The following is a 21,832-nucleotide window of genomic DNA, read 5'->3' as shown; positions in this document are numbered from 1 at the left end:
ACTTCATGCTTTTCAGCTAAAATTATTATAGAAAATTCATGCCACCAACAAAATGTTGAATATTTGGGGCATAAAATCATCGAAACTCTGTAGATTTTGTTGTGAGGATACAGAATCAATAGACCATTTATTTTTGTATTGCCCTCAGGTAGCCTGTTTCTGGTCTCAGGTTGAGGAATGGCTGAAAATGCATAGCATTGAACTAAAATTGACCCTAGAAATAGTACTGTTTGGAGATCTGGAGAAACCGGTCAGTCAATTACTAATATACTAATACTCTTAGTAAAAGTATTTATCTTCAAAATGCAATCTGTAAATTCTATTCGATTAGATAGATTGGAATTGTACATTAAGCATCACAGCATAGTTCAAATATATGTGTTGCGTTGAAACCCAAAGTGGGTGGCCAGCAGAGATGGATGGGATGGGCTGAGGGAAGCTGAGGATTGGTATGTGGAATAGGAGACAAGTGGGGGTGCAGTTGCAGTGTGGGATATAGAATGATTGTTAAAGATAAACGTTTTTTTTAAAGTACAAATAAAACATAATAAAAAGTATGTTTGAATGACACAGAGGGGCAGTGTTTTTACAACTAATGTCGGTCTGCCTGAGGATGAGTGCTCTGAAATTGGCATAGATAGCCAGTGCGAATTTAACAGCTTCATCTATCAACAGTTGTCGCAGTGACATTATATTGAAATGGTTACCTGCGTAGTGGAGTCTTTTTGTTAAGACATGTAGCTAGCTAGCTAGCTAGGTAAACAATTAGCCATAATCCCAACTCATGAAGTTACTACCCTGCAGAAATCTGCAGGTAGCTAACCAACCAAGTTCAATGTTAGCTAGCTAACATTAGGCTATAACTAGTAAAGCAAATGGCTCCGAGATACAAATAATAAGATCATACACGTAACATTAGCTAGCGAGCCAGACAGCTAACATTAGCTAGATAGCTAACAGTACACTAACTTGAAATGAAAACGACCTTCGTCAAAATTAGAAACGTGTAATATCTGAAAATGTAGCTAGCTAGACTATTTTACCCGTGCTCTGAAATCGGAGTAGATAGCCAAAGTGAATTTACCAGCTACGTCTATCAACAGTTGTCGCAGTGACATTCTATTGAAATGGTTACTTCCGTAGCTAACTAGACTATCTTACCCATATACATCATAAACGCTTGTAATTCGGAGAAAGGTGTTTTCTCCATCTACTTAGCTATCATACTCTAATTCCACTGATTTCAAAACTCGGTCCTCCAGAAAGTGGTGAGCAACACTTATGCTGTTATATGATGCGATATATAAAAAAAGCTGCTTAGACAGGATTACTTACACATACTTACCTGCTCAAATACACAGAAGCGTGCTATAAGGCAGACCAATCCGAACTCATCTCTCGGCATGTCCAGCCCACTCATTATCTCAGCCAATCATGGCTAGAGAGAAGATTGCTGTCTTTTTCTGTGGCTAAACCAACTACAGTAGGCTCATAATTTAACATTTTCATTTGCATTTACAGATGGCATACAAGTCTGTTATTAAGGCACATGAAAGTTTACATTCCAGAAGGCATTTCTGCCTTTTTAAAAAGTAGTGACCTGCAAAATATGGCTAGCGCAATGCGCGTACAGTGCTCTGGTTTTGACTTGGGTTTATAAGGCTTTATGCACTATGTAGGGAATAGGGTTCTATTTGGGACGCATTCACTCTTTTGTGTTTCTCTTGGAATTGTATTAATGATACTGTTCCGCCATGCTTCAACCAGAAGTACCTTCTCATTAATTAAAGGTATGGCTGGTATCACATGAACTTGTGAGTAATGGACAGCAATAATATTTTGGGTAATATCTTACCTTTTGGGGTGATACATAAAAGAGGTTATAGTGTACTCTGTGATCTCATGTACAAAAACCTGAAAGACGTAGAATATCTTTGCTTTAGTTGCTTGTTTTGAACAATGATTGATTGCCACTAGATATCTGGACAGCTTGGGCAATGTCCATGATTATCATAATCATTCAGTGAATAGTTCTACACAGCGTGTGAAGAACGTGTGTGAAACTCATCAGTCTTTTATTGTTCTGTGAAATTAAGGCTAATCCATGCGAGAAATTGTCAAGAAACTGAAGATCTCCTACAATGCTGTGTACTACTCCCTTCACAGTACAGCGCAAACTGGCTCTAACCAGAATAGAAAGAGGAATGGGAGGCCCCAGTGCACAACTGAACAAGAGGACAAGTACATTAGAGTGTCTACTTTGATAAACAGACGCCTCACAAGTCCTCAACTGGCAGCTTCATTAAATAGTACCCGCATAACACCAGTCTCAATGTCAACAGTGAAGAGAGTGAAGAGGATGCTGGCCTTCTAGGCATAGTTGCAATGAAAGAGCCATATCTCAGACTGGCCTATAAAAATAAAAGATTAAGATGGGCAACAGAACACAGACACTGGACAGAGGAAGATTGGAAAAAAGTGTTATGGACAAATGAATCTAAGTTTGAGTTGTTCGAATCACAAAGAAGAACATTTGTGATACGCAGAAAAATTGAAAAGATGCTGGAGGAATGCTTGACGCCATCTGTCAAGCATGGTGGAGGCAATGTGATGGTCTGGGGGTGCTTTGGTGGTGGTAAAGTGGGAGATTTGTACAGGGTAAAAGGGATCTTAAAGAAGGAAGGCTATCACTCTATTTTTCAACGCCATGACATACCCTGTGGACGGCGCTAAATTGGAGCCAATTTCCTCCGCCAACGGGACAATGACCCAAAGCACAGCTCCAAACTATGCCAGATCTATTTAGGGAAGAAGCAGTCAGCTGGTATTCTGTCTATAATGGAGTGGCCAGGACAGTCGGATCTCAACCCTATTGAGCTGTTGTGGGAGCAGCTTTACCTCATGGTACGGTACGTAAGAACATCAAGCCAATCCAATTTGTGGGAGGTGTTTTAGGAAGCATGGGGTGAAATCTCTTCAGATTACCTCAACAAATTGACAACTAGAATGTCAAAAGGTCTGCAAGGCTGTAATTGCTGCAAATGGAGGATTATTTGACTATATTTCCAATTAATTTTGCAACTAATTTTATATATATTTTCATCGGAAACAAGGACATTTCTAAGTGACACCAAACTTTTGAATGGTAGTGTATTTGTATTTTGGTCAACAGTACCCCCAAACCAAAACATCTTCCTGCAGCCATGCATTGACCTCTATGTTGTATGGACGTTACTATCAGGACATTGCCTGAAATGTACCATTTAAAATATGAAATGGATCAAATTGAGTAGATTAAATTGTTTAACAATTTACATTAAATTGTTTCAAAATGCACTTAAACTGAACTGGAACACAACCTGCTGACTAGATCTTCCATTTGTATTATTGTATCTTTCCTATTTGTAATCAGCGTTGGGGAGGATCTGATTACACGTACAGTACCAGTCAAAGGTTTGCACACACCTACTCATTCAAGGGTTTTTCCTTATTTTTTTACTGTTTTCTACATTGTAGAATAATTGTGATAACATCAAAACACATATAAAACTGTCATTAGCCATTCCTGTTACTAACTGGGTCGTTCCACTTTTGCGTCCCTTTAAAATGAAAAGATTATGCACCAATATAGCATTTCAAAAGAAACATGAAACATCTAATAGTGAAATAAATCATAAAGTAAAAGCTGGTTCTACTATTTTTGGCAATTTGACATTTTGCACACAACAAGCTTCCATTCCCCATGTCACAAGGGGATTTATGGCTGAATTAAGATGAAATTGTCAACCCTGTTACGGCCAACCCTGTAACTTTATTTGGCACTTAATAGGCACTTACTATATTACTTTGAGATGGGAAACGTGTTTTTTATGAAGTTTAACATGTAGTCAGAATGTAAAAATTAGGCGAAATCAAACTTTTTTCTCAAAAGGCACTGAATTGGTGGAATGACCCAACTACACACATCACACGTCACACTTCTGTGTGTGTGTTTGCATATGTTTGCATGTGTGTGTGTGTGTGTGTGTGTGTGTGTGTGTGTGTGTGTGTGTGTGTGTGTGTGTGTGTGTGTGTGTGTGTGTGTGTGTGTGTGTGTGTGTGTGTGTGTGTGTGTGTGTGTGTGTGTGTGTGTGTGTGTGTGTGTGTGTGTGTGTGTGTGTGTGTGTGTGTGTGTGTGTAGTACTTACCAAAGTCACTGGCACAGTAATGTTCCATAATGGTGTCAGCTTTCAGTTCGTTGTCACATGGAGGGCAGGTTTTAGATGCTGGGAAGAAATAGAGAGAGAGATGAGAATGATTGATATTTGATATTGTGGCAAAGGTAGAGGGCAGTCCCAACCTGAACTTGAACCTTGGACCTTCTAACTTTCAGCCCAACACCTTGGATTTCACACCAAGACATTCAAACCTCTTCACGACAAAACTCTGTGTTGGGTTAAGATCGCTACGATATAATTAATTATTACTGAAAAATGCATGTATTAATTTCAGCTAGTGTAGGCAGTTGCTTATATACAACAGCCAGAGTACAGTAGAGTAGAGTGGACTAAAGGAGAGAAGAAGGCTACAGTAGAGCAGAGAATCAGCTTGTTCATACAGTGCATTCGGAAAGTATTCCGCCCCCTTTACCTTTTCCACACTTTGTTACGTTACAGCCTTATTCTAAAATGGATCATTATAATAACAACACCCCAAAATGATGAAAACAGGTTTTTAGAATTGTTTGCTAATTCATTTAAACAAAAAAATAGAAATACCTTATTTACATAACTATTCAGACCCTTTGCTATGATATTTGAAATTGAGCTCAGATGCATCTTGTTGCCATTGATCATCCTTGAGATGTTTCTACACCTTGAGTGGAGTCCACCTGTTGGTAAATTCAGTTAATAGGACATGATTTGGAAAGACACACATCTGTCTATATAAGGTCCCACAGTTGACAATGTATGTCAGAGCAAAAACCAAGCCATGAGGTTGAAGGAATAGTCTGTAGAGCTCCGAGACAGGATTGTGTCGAGGCACAGATCTGGGGAATTGGACAAAAACATTTCTGCAGCATTGAATGTCTCCAAGAACACAGTTGTTTCCATCATTCTTAAATGGAAGATGTTTGGAAACACAAAGACTCTTCCTAGAGTTGGCCGCCCGGCCAAACTGAGCAACCGGGAGAGAAGGGCCTTGGTCAGGGAAGTGACCAAGAACCCGATGGGTCACTCTGACAGAGTTCCAGAGTTCCTCTATGATGATGGGAGAACCTTCCAGAAGGACAACCATCTCTGCAGCACTCCACAAATCAGGCCTTTATAGTTAATTGGCCAGACGGAGTCTACTCCTCAGTAAAAGGTACATAACAGCCCAATTGAAGTTTGGCAAAAGGCACCTAAAGATCTGATGAAACCAAGATTGAACTCTTTGGCCTGAATGCCAAGCGTCACGTCTAGAAAAAACCTGGCACCATCACCATGTGAAGCATGGCAGTATCATGCTGTGGGGATGTTTTTCAGAGGGAGGGACTGGGAGATTAGTCAGGATCAAGGGAAAGATGAACAGAGCAAAGTACAGAGAGCTCCTTGATGATAACCTGCTCCAGGGTGCTCAGGACCTCAGACTGGGGGCACGGTTCACCTTCCAACGGGACAACAATCCTAAGCACACAGCCAAGACAACACAGAAGTGGCTTCGGATGTCCTTGAGTGGCCCAGCCAGAGCCCGGACTTGAACCCGATCTGCAGAGAAGAATGGGTGAAACTCCCCAAATACAGGTATGCCATGCTTGTAGAGTCATACCCAAGAAGACTCAAGGCTGTAATCGCTGGCAAAGGTGCTTCAACAAAGTTCTGAGTCTGAATACTTATGTAACCAGTTTTTGCTTTGTCATTATATGGTATTATTTTGTGTAGATTGACGAGGGAAATAAAACAATTTAATACATTTTAGAATAAGGTGTAACGTAATAAAATGTGAAAAAGTCAAGGGTTCTGAATACTTTCTGACTGCACTATATATAGATCAGCCTGTGCTGTTTTATGCCCTAGTCTAGACTGAAGCACTTGTTTAGAAGCAGCCTGTCAGAAGTTATTTGCCGAAGAGGGAATATATAGCGCAGGATCTTGAGTGATGTTTTCACTGCAATTACTCTGGAGAAAATGTTTTAATTTGAGAAGTTGTATATTTTGGTGTTGAGGCGTGGCATGTGTGTTCGTATGTGTGTTTTTCTCATTACTGTGTGTGTGTGTTGGGGCTTAGATTGTGTGTGTGCGTGCGTGCATCTGTGTCTGTGTTCATGTTTGTGTGCGTGTGTGTCTGTGTGTCTGTGTGTAAAAGGTAAATGGCTACAGTAACAGCTAAGTTTAATGAACAGTGATTTTGTTTGCAGAAGCAGAGAACCAGTCATACAGTATGTCCCAAACGTGAAACACAAGTGTAGTCTGATAGGCTACAGTGGAAAAGCAAAGCAAATTACTCAAATTAGGCCTCTCGTCTCAGTTTAACTAACTGTGTGTGTGTGTGTGTGTGTGTGTGTGTGTGTGTGTGTGTGTGTGTGTGTGTGTGTGTGTGTGTGTGTGTGTGTGTGTGTGTGTGTGTGTGTGTGTGTGTGTGTGTGTGTGTGTGTGTGTGTGTGTGTGTGTGTGTGTGTGTGTGTGTGTGTGTGTGTGTGTGTGTGTGTGTGTGTGTGTGTGTGCACATGGGTGTGTTAAATCACATGGTTTTATTAAGAATGTCTATGCAGTTGTCTTATGCCATTTCCTATAGAGACCGAAATTAGTTAATTGATCCACACGCAAATGTTTAGGGAAGAGAGAAAGAGAGCAAGAGGGGAGACAGCAGAGGTAAGGATGTGGTTGCCAATAATAGTATGTTTACCACTGTAACATACACTGAGTGTACAGAACATTAGGAACACCTACCTAATATTGAGTTGCACCCACTTTTGCCCTCAGAACACCCTCAATTCATCAGACATAGACTTTATAAGATGTCGAAAGCAGGGATGCTGGCCCAAGTTGACTCCAATGCTTCCCACAGTTGTGTCAAGTTGGCTGGATTTCCTTTGGGTGTTGGACCATTCTTGATGCACACAGGAAACTCTTGAGCATGAAAAACCCAGCAGCGTTGGAGTTCTTGACACACTCAAACCGGTACGCTTGGCACCTACTACCATACCCCGTTCAAAGGCACTTAAATATTTTGTCTTGCCCATGGCAATTGATGTCTCAATTGTGTCAAAGCTTAAAAATCATTCTTTAACCTGTCTTCTCTGCTTCATCTACACCAGTGGTTCCCAAACTTTTTATAGTCCCGTACCCCTTCAACATTCAACCTCCAGCTGCGTACCCCCTCTAGCACCAGGGTCAGCACACTCTCAAATGTTGTTTTTGTCATCATTGTAAGCCTGCCACACACACACTGTACGATACATTTATTAAATATAAGAATGAGTGTGAGTTCCTGTCACAACCCGGCTCGTCAGAAGTCACAAAGAGTTCTTATTGGACGAGGACACAAATAATAATACAATAATAATCAAAAATGTTGCTCTTTATTTAACCTTCTTATATATAAAACCTTATTTGTTCATCAAACATTGTGAATAACTTACCACCGGTTAATGAGAAGGGTGTGCTTGAAGGATGCACATAACTCAGCAATGTTGGGTTGTAAAAAATAAAAAATAAACATTTTCCACATACAATCTGTGCCTGTGTTTAGTGAGGGCCGAGAATCTACTCTCACATAGGTATGTGGTTGCAAAGGGCATCAGTGTCTTAACAGCGCGATTTGCCAAGGCAGGATACTCTGAGCTCAGCCCAATCTTGAAATCTGGCAGTGGCTTCTGATTAAATTAAATTTTCACAGAACCGCTTGTTGCAATTTCGATGATGCTCACTTGTTCAGATATCGGCAAGTGGACTGGAGGCAGGGCATGAAAGGGATAACGAATCCAGTTGTTTGTGTCATTTGTTTTGGGGAAGCGTAATTGTGCACTCAACTCACTCAGGTGCTTCGACTATATCACATTTGACATTGTCTGTAAGCTTGACAGGCCAGTCGTGTGAGAAACTCGTCATCAGGCAAGCGGTCAGGCAAGTGAAAATAATGGTCAGTAAAGAAAATATTAAGCTCGTCTCTCAATTTTAAAAAACGTGTCAATACTTTGTCCCTTGATAACTAGCGCACTTCTGTATGTTGTAAAAGCGTTACATGGTGCTGTCCATATCATTGCATAGTGCAGAAAGTACATGAGAGTTCAGGGGCCTTGCTATAACAAAGTGAACCAGTTTCACTGTAGTGTCCAAATCGTCTTTCAAGCTGTCAGGCATTCCCTTGGTAGCAAGAGCCTCTCAGCGGATGCTGCAGTGTACCTAAGTGGCGTCGGGAGAAACTGCTTGCACGTGCATTATCACTCTACTATGTCTCCCTGTCATGGCTTTTGCCATCAGCACAGATACCGACATGAGCAACAGCTATGTTTGTCTACATATGGACCGTTAGTGGAATTCCCATGAGAGAGTGACGGTTTTATTTGTGGTACCTCCGACGGATTTGCGAGCTGAAAAACATCCCCACAGCATGATGTTGCCACCACCGTGGAGATGATGCCAGGTGTCCTCTAGATGTGACGCTTGGCATTCAGGCCAAAGAGTTCAATCTTGATTTCATCACACCAGAGAATCATGTTTCTCATGGTCTGAGAGTCTTTAGGTGCCTTTTGGCAAACTCCAAGCAGGCTGTCATGTGCCTTTTACTGAGGAGTGGCTTCCGTCTGGCCACTCTACCATAAAAGCCTGATTGGTGGAATGCTGCAAAGACAGTTGTCCTGCTGAAAGGTTCTTCCATCTCCACAGAGGAACTCTAGAGCCTGACCAAGGCCCTTCTCCCCACAATTGCTCAGTTTGGCCAGACAGACAGCTCTAGGAAGAGTCTTGGTGGTTACAAACTTCTTCCATTTAAGAATGATAGAGGCCCCTGTGTTCTTTGGGACCTTCAATGCTGCAGACATTTTTTGGTACTCTTACCTAGATCTGTGCCTCGACACAATCCAGTCTATGAGCTCTACGTACAATTTCTTCCAACTCATGGCTTGTTTTTTGCTCTGACATGCACTGTCAACTGTGGGACCTTTCCAAATCATGTCCAATCAATTTCATGTACCACAGGTGGACTCCAATCAAGTTGTAGAAACCTCTCAAGGTTGATCAATGGAAACAGGATGTACCTGAGATCAATTTCATATCTCATACATAGCAAAGGGTCTGAATGCTTATTTAAAAATTGCAAGAAAGTCTAAAAACCTGTTTAGCTTTGTCATTATAGGGTGTGTAGATTTAGGAGAGAAAACATTTATTTAATTCATTTTAGAATAAGGCTGTAATTTAACAAAATGTGGAAAAAGTCAAGGGGTCTGAATACTTTCCCAAATGCACTGTATATTACCTGATTGTTAATTTAAATGCATAATAACAGAATGTATTTGGACAAGGGGATAAATTAACAAGTCAAATTTTTTTAAATTCACGATTGCTATGGGAATATCTAATTAAAAGCAATTTATTCAATTCACTTACATCACACGACAATATAGTATTGGCCCTGGTCAAAAGAAGCACACTATATAGCGATTAGGGTGCCATTTGGGACCTATTCACTGACTGCAGCCAGCCCAGTCTAATTGATTTCCCCTGTTAATGAATAAACAGGACAGAGCGTTGGTTGTGCTGTATAGAAGGAATGTATTCTCCTGACACAAACCCTGGCACTGAGACAACTGGGCAGCCAGCCAACACACCACAACCCCAGAGAAATTACAATCTATTACTCTATGGGATGAATAAGATGCAACAGCCTCCAAGTGAATCGTTCAAAACAGGCAGAGCAGAGAGGGAGAGAGAGAAGGGGGGAGGAGAGAGAGGCTGTTTATGTGTGTGTGTGTGAGAGAGAGAGAGTGAGAGATAGAGAGAGAGAGAGAGAGAGAGAGAGAGAGAGAGAGAGAGAGAGAGAGAGAGAGAGAGAGAGAGAGAGAGAGAGAGAGAGAGAGAGAAACTGTCATTCCAACGTGAAGGTTCCCATGCATTAACACAGTGAGGCCTGCTACACAGAGGGGGTCAAGGCTTTAATTGTGTGTTGCTGACAATAAGACAAGGGCACGCACACACACACACACACACTGAGGGTTTCTGTGTGACTAAAGAGTTCACCTCGATGCGACCCAGTGCAGTGAGGCATGTTGAACTCTGACCCCTCTCATTATCAGGCCAGACGGCTAGTTAGGACCAGGTGATAACCTCCAACCTTTGACTTTTGACCTTTGGAGGTGAACGGGCTGGCCTGATAATGAATGGGCTCTCTCTCACTCCCTCTTACTTTCCCTCTCCTCCCTCTCTCTCTTTATTTAGTTTTATGAGTACATGTTTGCATGCATAAGTATCTGCACATGGCAGTACAAACTGGACAGGGGTCATGTAAATACACTAGCCTCTAATCATTTCGTTAAAGTGGTCAGTGTATGTTCTAAACATTGACAGAGAGTCAGTACTGTCATAGCCAGTTCTCAGATCTATTTGTGTTGTATAGGTCCTAACGTTGCTGTATGACCAGTGACCATAGGAGTTGGCAGGACGGATCTGGGACCAGTCTAACACTTTCAGGTCACCAATAGCACAATGCCCACTAGTCATACTGCTGGGCTTATGTTAAAAGGGAACATCTGATCCAACGCTCTGTACACGGAACACTGGCCATGCCTTTGGAGAATATTATTTCTGTTCTGTAGAGGACACACACCTACACACACACACACTGTGGGTATAGGATTCCTACAGATGCGAGAAGCGTGCTGTATTTTAGTGGTCCCAGGGGTGGGCCTGCGGGGCGATGTTTAAACTCTTCTCTGTCTGTGAGCATGGTGCATTTAACCAGATGTTAGCCTCACTGACATAAATCACATGCTGTATTTCATGTGTGTGTGTGTGTATTTCATCCCCGCCACAGCAGCGTTTTATGTCAGAAGTGTCTCTGCTCGTAAGTTAAACGGCCCAAATGAGCCGTGAGATTGTGACCTGTGCATAGTTTATTCATAAAAGCCCCTCTGATACATGGGAGTGTGTGACTGTGTGTGCAAATATGAGTGTGTGTCTATGAGTGTGTGTCTATGTGTGTGTGTGCGTGTATATGCATGTGTGTTTACATGTGTGTGTGTGCGTGCGTGTTTGTGCGGGTGCATGTGTGTATGCATGGGTTCGTGTGTGTGTGTGATACTGCACACTCTGTTTAGGATCAGTGTTATTCAATCTGACAGTAGACAGCAGGCCAGTCATCACACACTCAGTGACCAACAAGATGTCACTGTCTCACTTCAGTATCCAACGTTTGGGGGGGATAAACATCACATTTTGACTGGTTAAGTTAAATGTTAAGGTTGGGGTTAGGGTTAAAACAGGAAAAACTTGACGGTTAAGTTTAGGGATTGGGCCTCTCGAGTGGGACAGCGGTATAAGGCACTGCATCACAGTGCTTGAAGCGTCACTATAGAAGCTGGCTTGATCACAGGCTGTGTCACAGCCAGCCGTGATCGGGAGACCCATAAGGCGGCGTTCAATTGGCCCAGTGTCGTCCGGGTTAGGTGAGGTTTTGTCCGGCCGGGATTTCCTTATCCCACCGCGCTCTTGCGACTCCTTGTGGCGGTCCAGGCGCCTGGAAGCTGACCTAGGTCGCCAGCTGGATGGTGTTTCCTCCGACACATTGTGTCAAGAAGCAGGGCGGCTTGGCAGGGTCGTGTTTCGAAGGACGCCTCTCCCGAGTACATAGGGCAGTTTCAGTGATAGGACAATTGGAAATTACGAAATTGGGGAGAAAAAGGGTTAAAAGAAATAATAATAATACGTTTAGTCATTAGTTTCGACTGGCTAAGGTTAAGGGTTAAGGGTAGGGATGAGTTAAAACAGAAAATAATAAAAACAAGTGTCCTAGCCTACCAGCTCTCACAGACTCACGTCAGAGTTAGATGTTCATTCATGTTTCTCAAACATCACATTTCTAAGTTATTCAAAGTGTTTAAGCTTAAGTTTAGGCATCACCCTGGATTTTTAAGGTTAGAATGGCAGGGCCTTCCAGACCTCTCTCTCTCTCTCTCTCTCTCTCTCTCTCTCTCTCTCTCTCTCTCTCTCTCTCTCTCTCTCTCTCTCTCTCTCTCTCTCTCTCTCTCTCTCTCCTACACCTCCTTTTCACCTCACCTCATCTCTTCTCTCTCTCTCTCTCTCTCTACCCTCTAGACCCCCTCATCCCATTTCTCGAGTGAGCTGAGTACGTCTCACAAAGTGGTTATCAAATCCTGCTCCAGCTCTGCACCACCACTGAGTAACACCCTATACAACACAGTACACATGCACACTTGCACTGTCAGTCCAATCCTCTTCTGCTTGTTTTGCTTTCATACACTCCAGCCTCCCTGTTCCGCTCTCTCCTATAACAACCCCAAAACCCATGGTCCTGCCAGGTACCGCTGCTTGTTTGTGTTGCCTTGCTATCTCTAGGTGTCAGTTTCATGTAATCGCACACCCAGTGCCCAAGCACGCACACACACACACACACACACACACACACACACACACACACACACACACACACACACACACACACACACACACACACACACACACACACACACACACACACACACACACACACACACACACACACACACACACACACACACACACACACACACACACACACATAGCACACAAACACCACAAGCACACAGACACACAGTTGGACATTGGTAGTGCTCCTCTCTCTCGATCTCTCTTGCACTCTCTCTGAAGCGAGAGGTGGAAAGTGAATCTAACTCTGTTGTGCTAGTTTCTACACCAGCTCCCTAACTGTGTTCCCTTTCCCTCTTTCTCTTGCTCCCTCTATCTATCTGTCCTGTCTCTCTCTTTGTCGCTCTCTCTGTCTTTCCTCACTCTTCCTTTTTCTCTTGTGTATGTGTGTGTACGTGTGTGTTTGTATGTGCGTGTCTGTGAATGAACGTGCACATGTATGTGTGAATGGACATGTATGCGTGTGTGCGTGTGTGTGTGTGTTTGTGTGTATGTGTGTGTAGCTGTGCTATATCATGCAATTACAGAATAGCTGGTATCTGGTTTTTGCAGACAGACAGGAGAGATCCCTCTGAGTGATAAAAAGTCAGAAAGACGATACAGGGAAGAATGATCTAGAGGTTTCTAAAGACCAACCATTCATTACACTTTGAAGTGATTTTAGAGCTCTGAGTAGAGGAACAGAGGCTATGAGAAAAGAGTTGAACAAGTAATCACTACCTAAAAATATAAATAATGTGCTTTGATTTGTTCCATTAAGGCCACCTGTTTATGTGCTTAAATTTTAAAACTCTGAAGTTCCCCCTCAGTTCTCCAGATACTATCGGGGACATCCCGAGACCAGACCAAGTAGTGTATGTATGAGATACCTCTAAGCTGGTACTCTACCATGTTGGAAAAATTGTGACTTCACCGTTGGGCAAAACATTTCAAAGATTTTACTGAGTTTTACAGTTCATATAAAGAAATCAGTCAATTGAAATAAATTCATTAGGCCCAAATCTATGAATTTCACATGACTGGGAATACAGATACTGTATGCAGTTGTTTGTCACAGATACCTTAAAGGAAGGGGTGTGGATCAGAAAACCAGTCAGTATCTGGTGTGACCACCATTTGCCGCATGCAGCACAACACATCTCCTTCGCATAGAGTTGATCAGGCTTTTGATTGTGGCAAGTGGAATGTTTCCCTACTCCTCTTCAATGGCTGTGCGAAGTTGCATCCCAAACATGCTCAATAGGTGACATGTCTGGTGAGTATGCAGGCCATGAAAGAACTGTGACATTTTCAGTTTCCAGGAATTGTGTACAGATCCTTGAGACATGGGGCCGTGCATTATCATGCAGAAACATGAGGTGATGGAGGCGGATAAATGGTACGACATTGGGCCTCAGGATCTCGGCATTCAAATGGCCCTCGATAAAATGCAATTTTTTCCATTTTCCGTAGCTTATTCCTGACAATACCATAACCCCACCGACCACCATGGGGCAATCTGTTCACAACGTTAACATCGGCAAACCACGCACCCACACATGCCATATACGTGGTCTGCAGTTGTGAGGCCGGTTGGACGTAATGCTAAATTCTCTAAAACGATGTTGGAGGTGCTTATGTTATAGAAAGGAACATTTAATTCTCTGGCAACAGCTCTGGTGGACATACCTGCAGTCAGCATGCCAAATGCATATTTCCTCAAAACTTGAGACATATGTGGCATTGTGTTGTTTGACAAAACTGCACATTTTAGAGTGGCCTCTTATTGCCCCCAGCACGAGGTGCACTTGTGTAATGATCATGCTGTTTAATCAGCTTCTTGACATGCCACACCTGTCAGTAAGGTGGATGGATTAACTTGTCAAAGGAGAAATGCTCACTAACAGGGATGTAAACTAATTTGTGCACAAAATTTGAAAGAAATAAGCTTTTTGTGCTTATAGAACATTTCTGGAATGTTTTTTTTCAGCTCATGAAACATGGGACCAACACTTTACATGTTGCGTTTACACTGTATGTTCTTTCAGTGAAGATTGCGTCTTTAGAGGAGTTTCGTAGCAGTTGTGTGTTAGAAGGATTATTATGGTGTGTCTGAAATGTTGCAGGGTTAGGTGTGGTATCAGACTAAGAGGCTCTCGGTCACATGGAGCCGGTACATCAGAGAAGCTCTGGATCTTAACAGCATGTCAGCAGCCTCTAACCCGCCAGGCTAGAACTGATAAGGGTTCAATCTGTTTCACACACACACACACACGCACACAGGCACAAACACACGCACGCACACACACACACACGCACGCACGCACAAAGACACACGCACGCACACGCACGCACGCACGCACGCACGCACAAAGACACGCACGCACGCACGCACGCACAAAGACACACACACATACACACGCACGCACAAAGACACACACACACACACACACACACACACACACACACACACACACACACACACACACACACACACACACACACACACACACACACACACACACACACACACACACACACACACACACACACACACACAAAGACACACAAAGACACACACACACACACGCTCGTTTGCCAAGCGTAAATCTCAAATGCTCCACTCTAACAGGATGGAGACACACACCGGGAGCGATATTCAATCAAAAGCTGTAACCAGGTTTCCAGAAAAAAGTCAAAACTGTATTTTGTTCTTGAAATTATTTTATTTTTGATTTTTATGACACTGACCCTGTGTATTTAAAAAAATGCATTAATCTGAACACAACAGTGTAAAATATTTATATAAAGCGTTTATTTTATTTGTACCAATATTTGGGTATTTCAAAAGCAGCATATGTTGTAATATTACATTGTGTGCTTGGACTTTGCAACTGTATTGTAACTATTTGACCATGTACCAGTCATTGAAATTAAATGTACACTCTAAAGTAACCTATATATTATCATTTGAATAGATAAACATGTGGTTTTCCATATAAAAAGATAAAGTTCAGGTACAATTCATGCCGTCTACTTTCCAAGGACCATGTAAAAGAGTGAGTTATGGCTCAGGGAAGTGAATATGTCACATAGTTGATTCTAGTCCTATAAAAACACGACACATATTTTCATAATGGAATATGATCTGCATCCAAAATGGCACCCTATTCTCCATATCGTGCATGGTTTTGCAAAAGCAGTGCACTACATATGTAATAGGGTGCTATTTGGGACACACTTCTCTCCTCTGCATGAGCTCAATGAAACAGCTTCTATGAATCTCTGTCTTCCAATGCTATCAAATGCCTTCCTTTCACACCGCCTGCAATAGAGAGAGTGTGTGTGTGTGTGTGTGTGTGTGTGTGTGTGTGTGTGTGTGTGTGTGTGTGTGTGTGTGTGTGTGTGTGTGTGTGTGTGTGTGTGTGTGTGTGTGTGTGTGTGTGTGTGTGTGTGTGTGTGTGTGTGTGTGTGTGTGTGTGTGTGTGTGTGTATAGACACTTGCTGAATGAGTTTTCCCTGAACACTTCATATTTCCTGATGAAACATGAAAGGTTTGCAGACTTTATGTTATCATTCAGAGTTCAGACTGATTAAAACTGACACATGTTTTCCTAGATTAAGTCGGCCATATGTCTCTTTCATCCTTCTCCTATCCACACTTTACATTGTCCTCCTGTTCTTCTCGGCCAAGTTTGTCTGACTCTATTAAGCCAGTTTCTTGTCTTTGTACTCTTTAAAATAGATTGTTCAGTCTGAAGCATAGAACCAGAAGGATTCTAGTATTACATAGACCGATTATATTCATATTGCCTGAGATGGTGCACTGTAGGTGAAAACCTGGGCCCAGATTCACAAAACCTTCTTATTAAGACATTTCTTATTAACTGTTATTTTCTCCTTAACTATAGACTTATTAAGAAAGATAAGCAATGTTGCTATTCCTCAAAAAGGTTATTATGTTTATCCTTAAGTAAAAAGTAAATAAGAAAATAAAGTTGTTGGAAATGTTCTTAATTTCAAGATAGATAAACCCTTGTTTTAAACTCAGGGCAGTGATAAACAAATCTCATGAAAGCAAAGATGTTTAATTCACTCACAAACTTCAGCTGAAAGTTTTAGTGTTGACTATTTTAAACCCAATAACATGTTTTACAACAGTAATCTCAGTGCTAGCTGGATATCTAGTTAAAATGGTTGCCTAGCAACAAACATCATAAGACGATTTGTAAAATTATATTTGAGAAGTTTGTAAGAAAATCATAAAATCTTAAGATATTGTTGAGGAATTGCACTTAAGAACTATCTTATGAACTTCTTTTTCTTAAGATGTTTTGTAAGTTTTTGCGGAACAAGTGTTTTGTGAATCTGGGCCCTGGTTCTAAATTGACCAACCTGGGTAGCAAAGTACAAAACAAAACATAAATGAAGGAATGAATGAATGAAACGTTCTCTTTCCCATCCTCATTGAAACTGGAAGGGAACCACTCTCTTTTCTTTACTTTTTTCTTTCACTTTTACTTCCCTCACAACCTCCCCTCTCTCACTAAACTCTCTTTCCCCTCTTTCTCCTCCCTTCTACTTTTTCATTCTCTCTCTAAAGCCCACTCGTTCTCTCCTTCTTTCCATCACTCTCTCACCTCCCTCTTTTTCTCTCTCCTTTTCTTCCTCATTCTCTCTCTTACACCCCATTCTCCCCCACCCCCCCTCTCTAACTGCCCCCTCCCCCCGTCTCTCCTTTTCTCTCTATAGACTAATTCGCCCTCAGTAATTAGTTGGCTAGTTAATTGGCTGTCTAACTGGCCGACCAGACAAAAGACAGAGCAGGCTTGGACAACAGAGACACAGAGGAGAGTGTCCCCTTCACATTCTATAGACTCCAGACTCACATTGACTCTCTCACACACAGTCTCTCTCTCTCTCTCTCTCTCTCTCTCTCTCTCTCTCTCTCTCTCTCTCTCTCTCTCTCTCTCTCTCTCTCTCTCTCTTTCTCTCTCCTCTCTTCTTTCTCCTCTATCTTTCTCTTTTTCTCTAGCTAGTTACTGTGCACACACACACACACACACACTCACTCTAAATTTCACACACACACAAACATCAGGGGTCATACAGTAGTGGATTTGGGAAAAGTGTGTATTTCTCTGTCCTGCACTCGAGTCGTAGCCGGAGAGCCCTCCACGCTGCCTGTCTCTCTGTGCTTAATCTACTCCTGGCTAGTTTCTCACTAGACTCACTGTCTGTTGTCAGCACATCACTCATAACATATGAGATTTAATGCCATTTTCTGTGTTACATTAGCAAAAATATAACTAATATGTCACTGTCAGTAAAATATGTCTCAAATGGTTAAATATCACAATTTGTACATATACTAACGAGACCATGTTGACATTAACATTATGAATGATGATAATGTATTCATCACTTACTGCATGTAAATGTAACATCTTATATTTCATGTTAGATCATTGTGAATAATAGTTCATCCCTACTTTCCATGAATTCTACAGGTATGTTACATAGTTTGTCTTGTTATTTTTTTAAGGTTTTATTATAGAATAGCTCCCTGATCAGCCCAGTCACTGATAATGTTCAATATATGTTGCTTGCTAAAATCAGTTAAAATATTAAAAGACAAACATGGTTTCATTCAGCATCTGATTTTGATATTTTGATATTTTCTTCTTTTTTTGTTTTAACTGAGAATTTGTTTGGAAGCACATTTAAGTTTAGGGTCGGTTTCCCTGACTAGAAAACCTACTCCGGGAGTTAAAAGCATGCTGAAGGCAGAATCTCTGAAAGTGTTTTCAGAGATTCAGGAATAGCCTTAGACTGTGCCTGGTATAAGGGTTTATCTGAAAAGTTGCTGTCACTGAGATCAGTCTGAAACTGTTAACTTGTTCTTCATTTTATTTTTTACACACACTAGCAGTTCTACTGTAGTCTGATACACGAACTGAAAATGTTTCCCTTGCCGACAGTAACTTTTATTTTAATCTCTGCCATTGCAATAACAATAAATCGTTGCAATATTTGACATGAAAACGTTCCCTTGGTCTTTCTTTAATGTCACTCTGTTTTATAGTAGAAGTTATATTGAACACATGGACATTTCATTGTGGTCTCTCTATTATTTCCAGCTTTCACATACAGTAGAAGAAACACTGACTTGCATATTACCTGACCTAATGGAATATAATTCATTCTGATATCTAATCTGGAACATCACTATACTTTCTTCTCTAGCTACAGTATATCTTATAGCAGTTACATTGAATTTAAAGGTGTATATTTGTATCTATAACTATCAAAATTGTTTCAGTGGTTTGTTCTTTCCTATTCAAAGATTATTCCTTCCATTACTTAAAATGAAACGTAAATCTTATTCTACCATATCTTCTGTTCAAAGCTCTGAAGCAGGAGTAAGAGTTAACCTGCATTGGGGCTTGGGCTCTCTCCCATCTAGAGCCAGTGTGATGTGTGGAGGCACAAACAACATTCAATCTGACAAACAGTCAACTAAACAAGTTATTACTATAGGGAAGGGACAATTACCATGTAATTTAGGGGCAATCTTTTACACAAGTCAGCATACAGTCTCTAAACATGCAAGAAAAAATAAGGTTGTGAATAAGTGTGTGTGTGATCTTACCTGGAGCCGGGGTGGCCTGGTTCCCAGCAAACTGCATGGGGATACACAGATCATTATCAATAGGAAACTTATCACAGGTCAACATCTCTGGCCAAGGGAACCCGTAGGTTTCCATAACTGGGGCACAGCTATCCCTCACGGCCTCACACAGCGAGCGACACGGGTAGATGGGCCTGTCCAGACACACCGGGGCGAAAAGGGAACACAGGAACACCTGTGTATCTGCGTGGCACCGCTTGGCGAGGAGCGGCACCCAGCTACCCGCCTGCTGTTTGACCTCCGGCATGGTCTCGTGGTCCAGCAGGTTGGGGAGGCGCATCTTCTTGTAGCCCACGTTGTGACAGAGGCGTAAATCGGCGGGGATGTCCACACACTGCGGCTGCTTTGTGTAGAAACGACCGTTGTGGAAGTTGTCTGATTGCCAGCTGTAGTAGTCGTATTCGTCGGCGGTCGAGGCAGGAGAGGTGAGGAAGAGGAGGAGGAGGAAGAAGGACATGGAGAGGGACAGTGCCATGGTGGAGAAGGGGTTAGTGAGGAGTTGTGCCCGCTGCTGTCTGCTGTTATTGTGGTTCTTTTGTCCCTGTGCCATGTTGCTCTGTGCTCTTGGAGGGAGAAAGAAAAGAGGAACGTATCCAAATTGTCCAACGTGACTCGGGGCTTTTGGAGAATAAAGACTGTGCTGAAGAAATAAACTGTAATCCTTTTTTTCCTGGCCAAGAACGAGAGCAGGAGCTGAGAGAGAAAACAAAAAGAAAGTGTGTATTCTGGTCTTCTTTCAACAGAGAGAAAATGTGTGCGTTAGTGTGTGTCCAGTCATCTCATCTCTGCGCTGGTAGAGCTGTGTGTCTCTGCCTCAGGTTGTTGTAAGTGGGGAGATAAGGGTGAGTCGAGGGTAAGACGAGGGGTCAGTGGAGGGTGAGTGCTGTGTGTGCCTCCTTTCCCACTGTCTAATTCTCTGTCTGTCAAATTCTAAATCTCTCTATCTCTCTCTTGCTCTCTTCCTGCAGTTCTCTCTATCTCACTCCACAGCTGTCTCTTCCTCTGTCTCTGCCTCCACCTCTCTCCTTCTCTCTCTGTCTGTGTCTAGCAGTGTGTGTGGAGCAGCTACAGTATATCAGCTAGTGGGATAGTTTCTCCCTGTATTCTGTCAGGTCCCCTAGCAGACTCCCAGAACACTCTCCCTCCCACTGGCCCCACACAGCTCTGGCTCAGCTTATCACAGGCCTCACACAGTGCTACCTCAACCAATCAGAGACCAGGGGGAGGTCCTGAAGGGGGATGAGATTCTCCCCCCTCATCACCCTCTCTGGTAGACACTCCCTGAGGCAGAGAGACAGAGTAGCACTACCAATGCCCAAGTGTGTGTGTGTGTTTGTGTGTTGTGGAGAGAGAGAGAGACAGATAAAGAAGGAGAGTTACAGAGGTAGAGGGAGAGGTAGAGGGAGAACGAGAGAAAGCAGGAGAGATAGGAGAGGGAGAGTAAGAAGTGAGAGAGAAGGAAAGCCCAATGTGTCGAGACTTTTCTACTCTCCATGCTCTCTCTCTCTCTCTCTCACACACACACACACACACACACACACACACACACACACACACACACACACACACGCACACGCACACGCACACGCACACGCACACGCACACGCACACGCACACGCACACGCACACGCACACACACACACACACACACACACACACACACACACACACACACACACACACACACACACACACACACACACACACACAGTGGGGTGGCAGTGAAATGTTTGTGCACTGTATTGAGAGTCAGGCAGGCTACAGCAGCTACAGGTGGCTAGGTCGTTTGGTTACACTCTGTGAGATATGCTAATGTCTATGGTGGTGTTGAATAGCGGCGCGCTGCCTTTCTGTCTCTTTCCATCAGTAACACTGACACACACAACACACAGAGGGGCCCAGCAATAGCATCAAAATGAATCCAATTCTCATTAATCTCTCATTCAAAGCACTCTAACTTAGTGGGTGGACTGGTGTGTTGGACTCATATGGATGCCCTCAATTAGGTGATTTTTCAGTGTTCTACACATTCTTCAGAGTCACCATATTGGGTGGACAAAGAAAGTACCAATGGATTTTAGAGTTATGTACACTAATTAGGGGGGTCAAACACAGACACAGCATTTAACCCAACGTCCATGCAACTTTGCTGAAACCTCCCTGCTGCCAGAACATATGGGCTCATGTCACTGTCCAGACATTCCATCAATACCACAATAAAGCAGGGTTAGAGATTGGGAAAGGGGCTTCAATCAGACACATTTGAATGGATTTGCGTTTGCATGTTCTTTGCATGCTAAAGCTGGTGAAAATATTATATATAGGGGTTCACAGCGAAGCCTACCTTTCAGTCAGTCAACTTCGGTATAACATACTATGGGGAGTTGCACTCTCGCGACATCGGTTGAAGGATCTACATTCACACCTGACAAGGCCAAGGAATTCGATGGCTTGCTGGAAGCCCCACCTTCCACAGGTGATAAACCTAAGACTCAGATTCATTCATTCAATTATTCTGCTCTTCACCTTGGTGTGAAGAGGAACAATTCACACTACTTAA

General features: G+C 42.5%; 1 protein-coding gene across 1 annotated transcript in view; it reads right to left on the bottom strand.

The window, feature by feature from the left end:
- sfrp5 (secreted frizzled-related protein 5) overlaps positions 1 to 20,408 on the bottom strand; it is a 40,533-nt gene extending 20,125 nt beyond the window's left edge. The window contains exons 1-2 of the mRNA XM_046354204.1: positions 19,234 to 20,408; positions 4,188 to 4,265 (exon numbers count right to left, since the gene is read on the bottom strand). Coding sequence (XP_046210160.1) covers positions 4,188 to 4,265; positions 19,234 to 19,822 — 667 coding nt within the window. The 5' untranslated portion in view covers positions 19,823 to 20,408. The remainder of the gene's footprint in view (positions 1 to 4,187; positions 4,266 to 19,233) is intronic.
- Between the last annotated feature and the right edge of the window lie 1,424 nt (positions 20,409 to 21,832).

The sequence above is a fragment of the Oncorhynchus gorbuscha genome, linkage group LG06, assembly GCF_021184085.1.
Source record: "Oncorhynchus gorbuscha isolate QuinsamMale2020 ecotype Even-year linkage group LG06, OgorEven_v1.0, whole genome shotgun sequence".
In the NCBI taxonomy this organism is placed as follows: Eukaryota; Metazoa; Chordata; class Actinopteri; order Salmoniformes; family Salmonidae; genus Oncorhynchus; species Oncorhynchus gorbuscha.
This window is presented reverse-complemented; position numbering and strand designations above follow the sequence as displayed.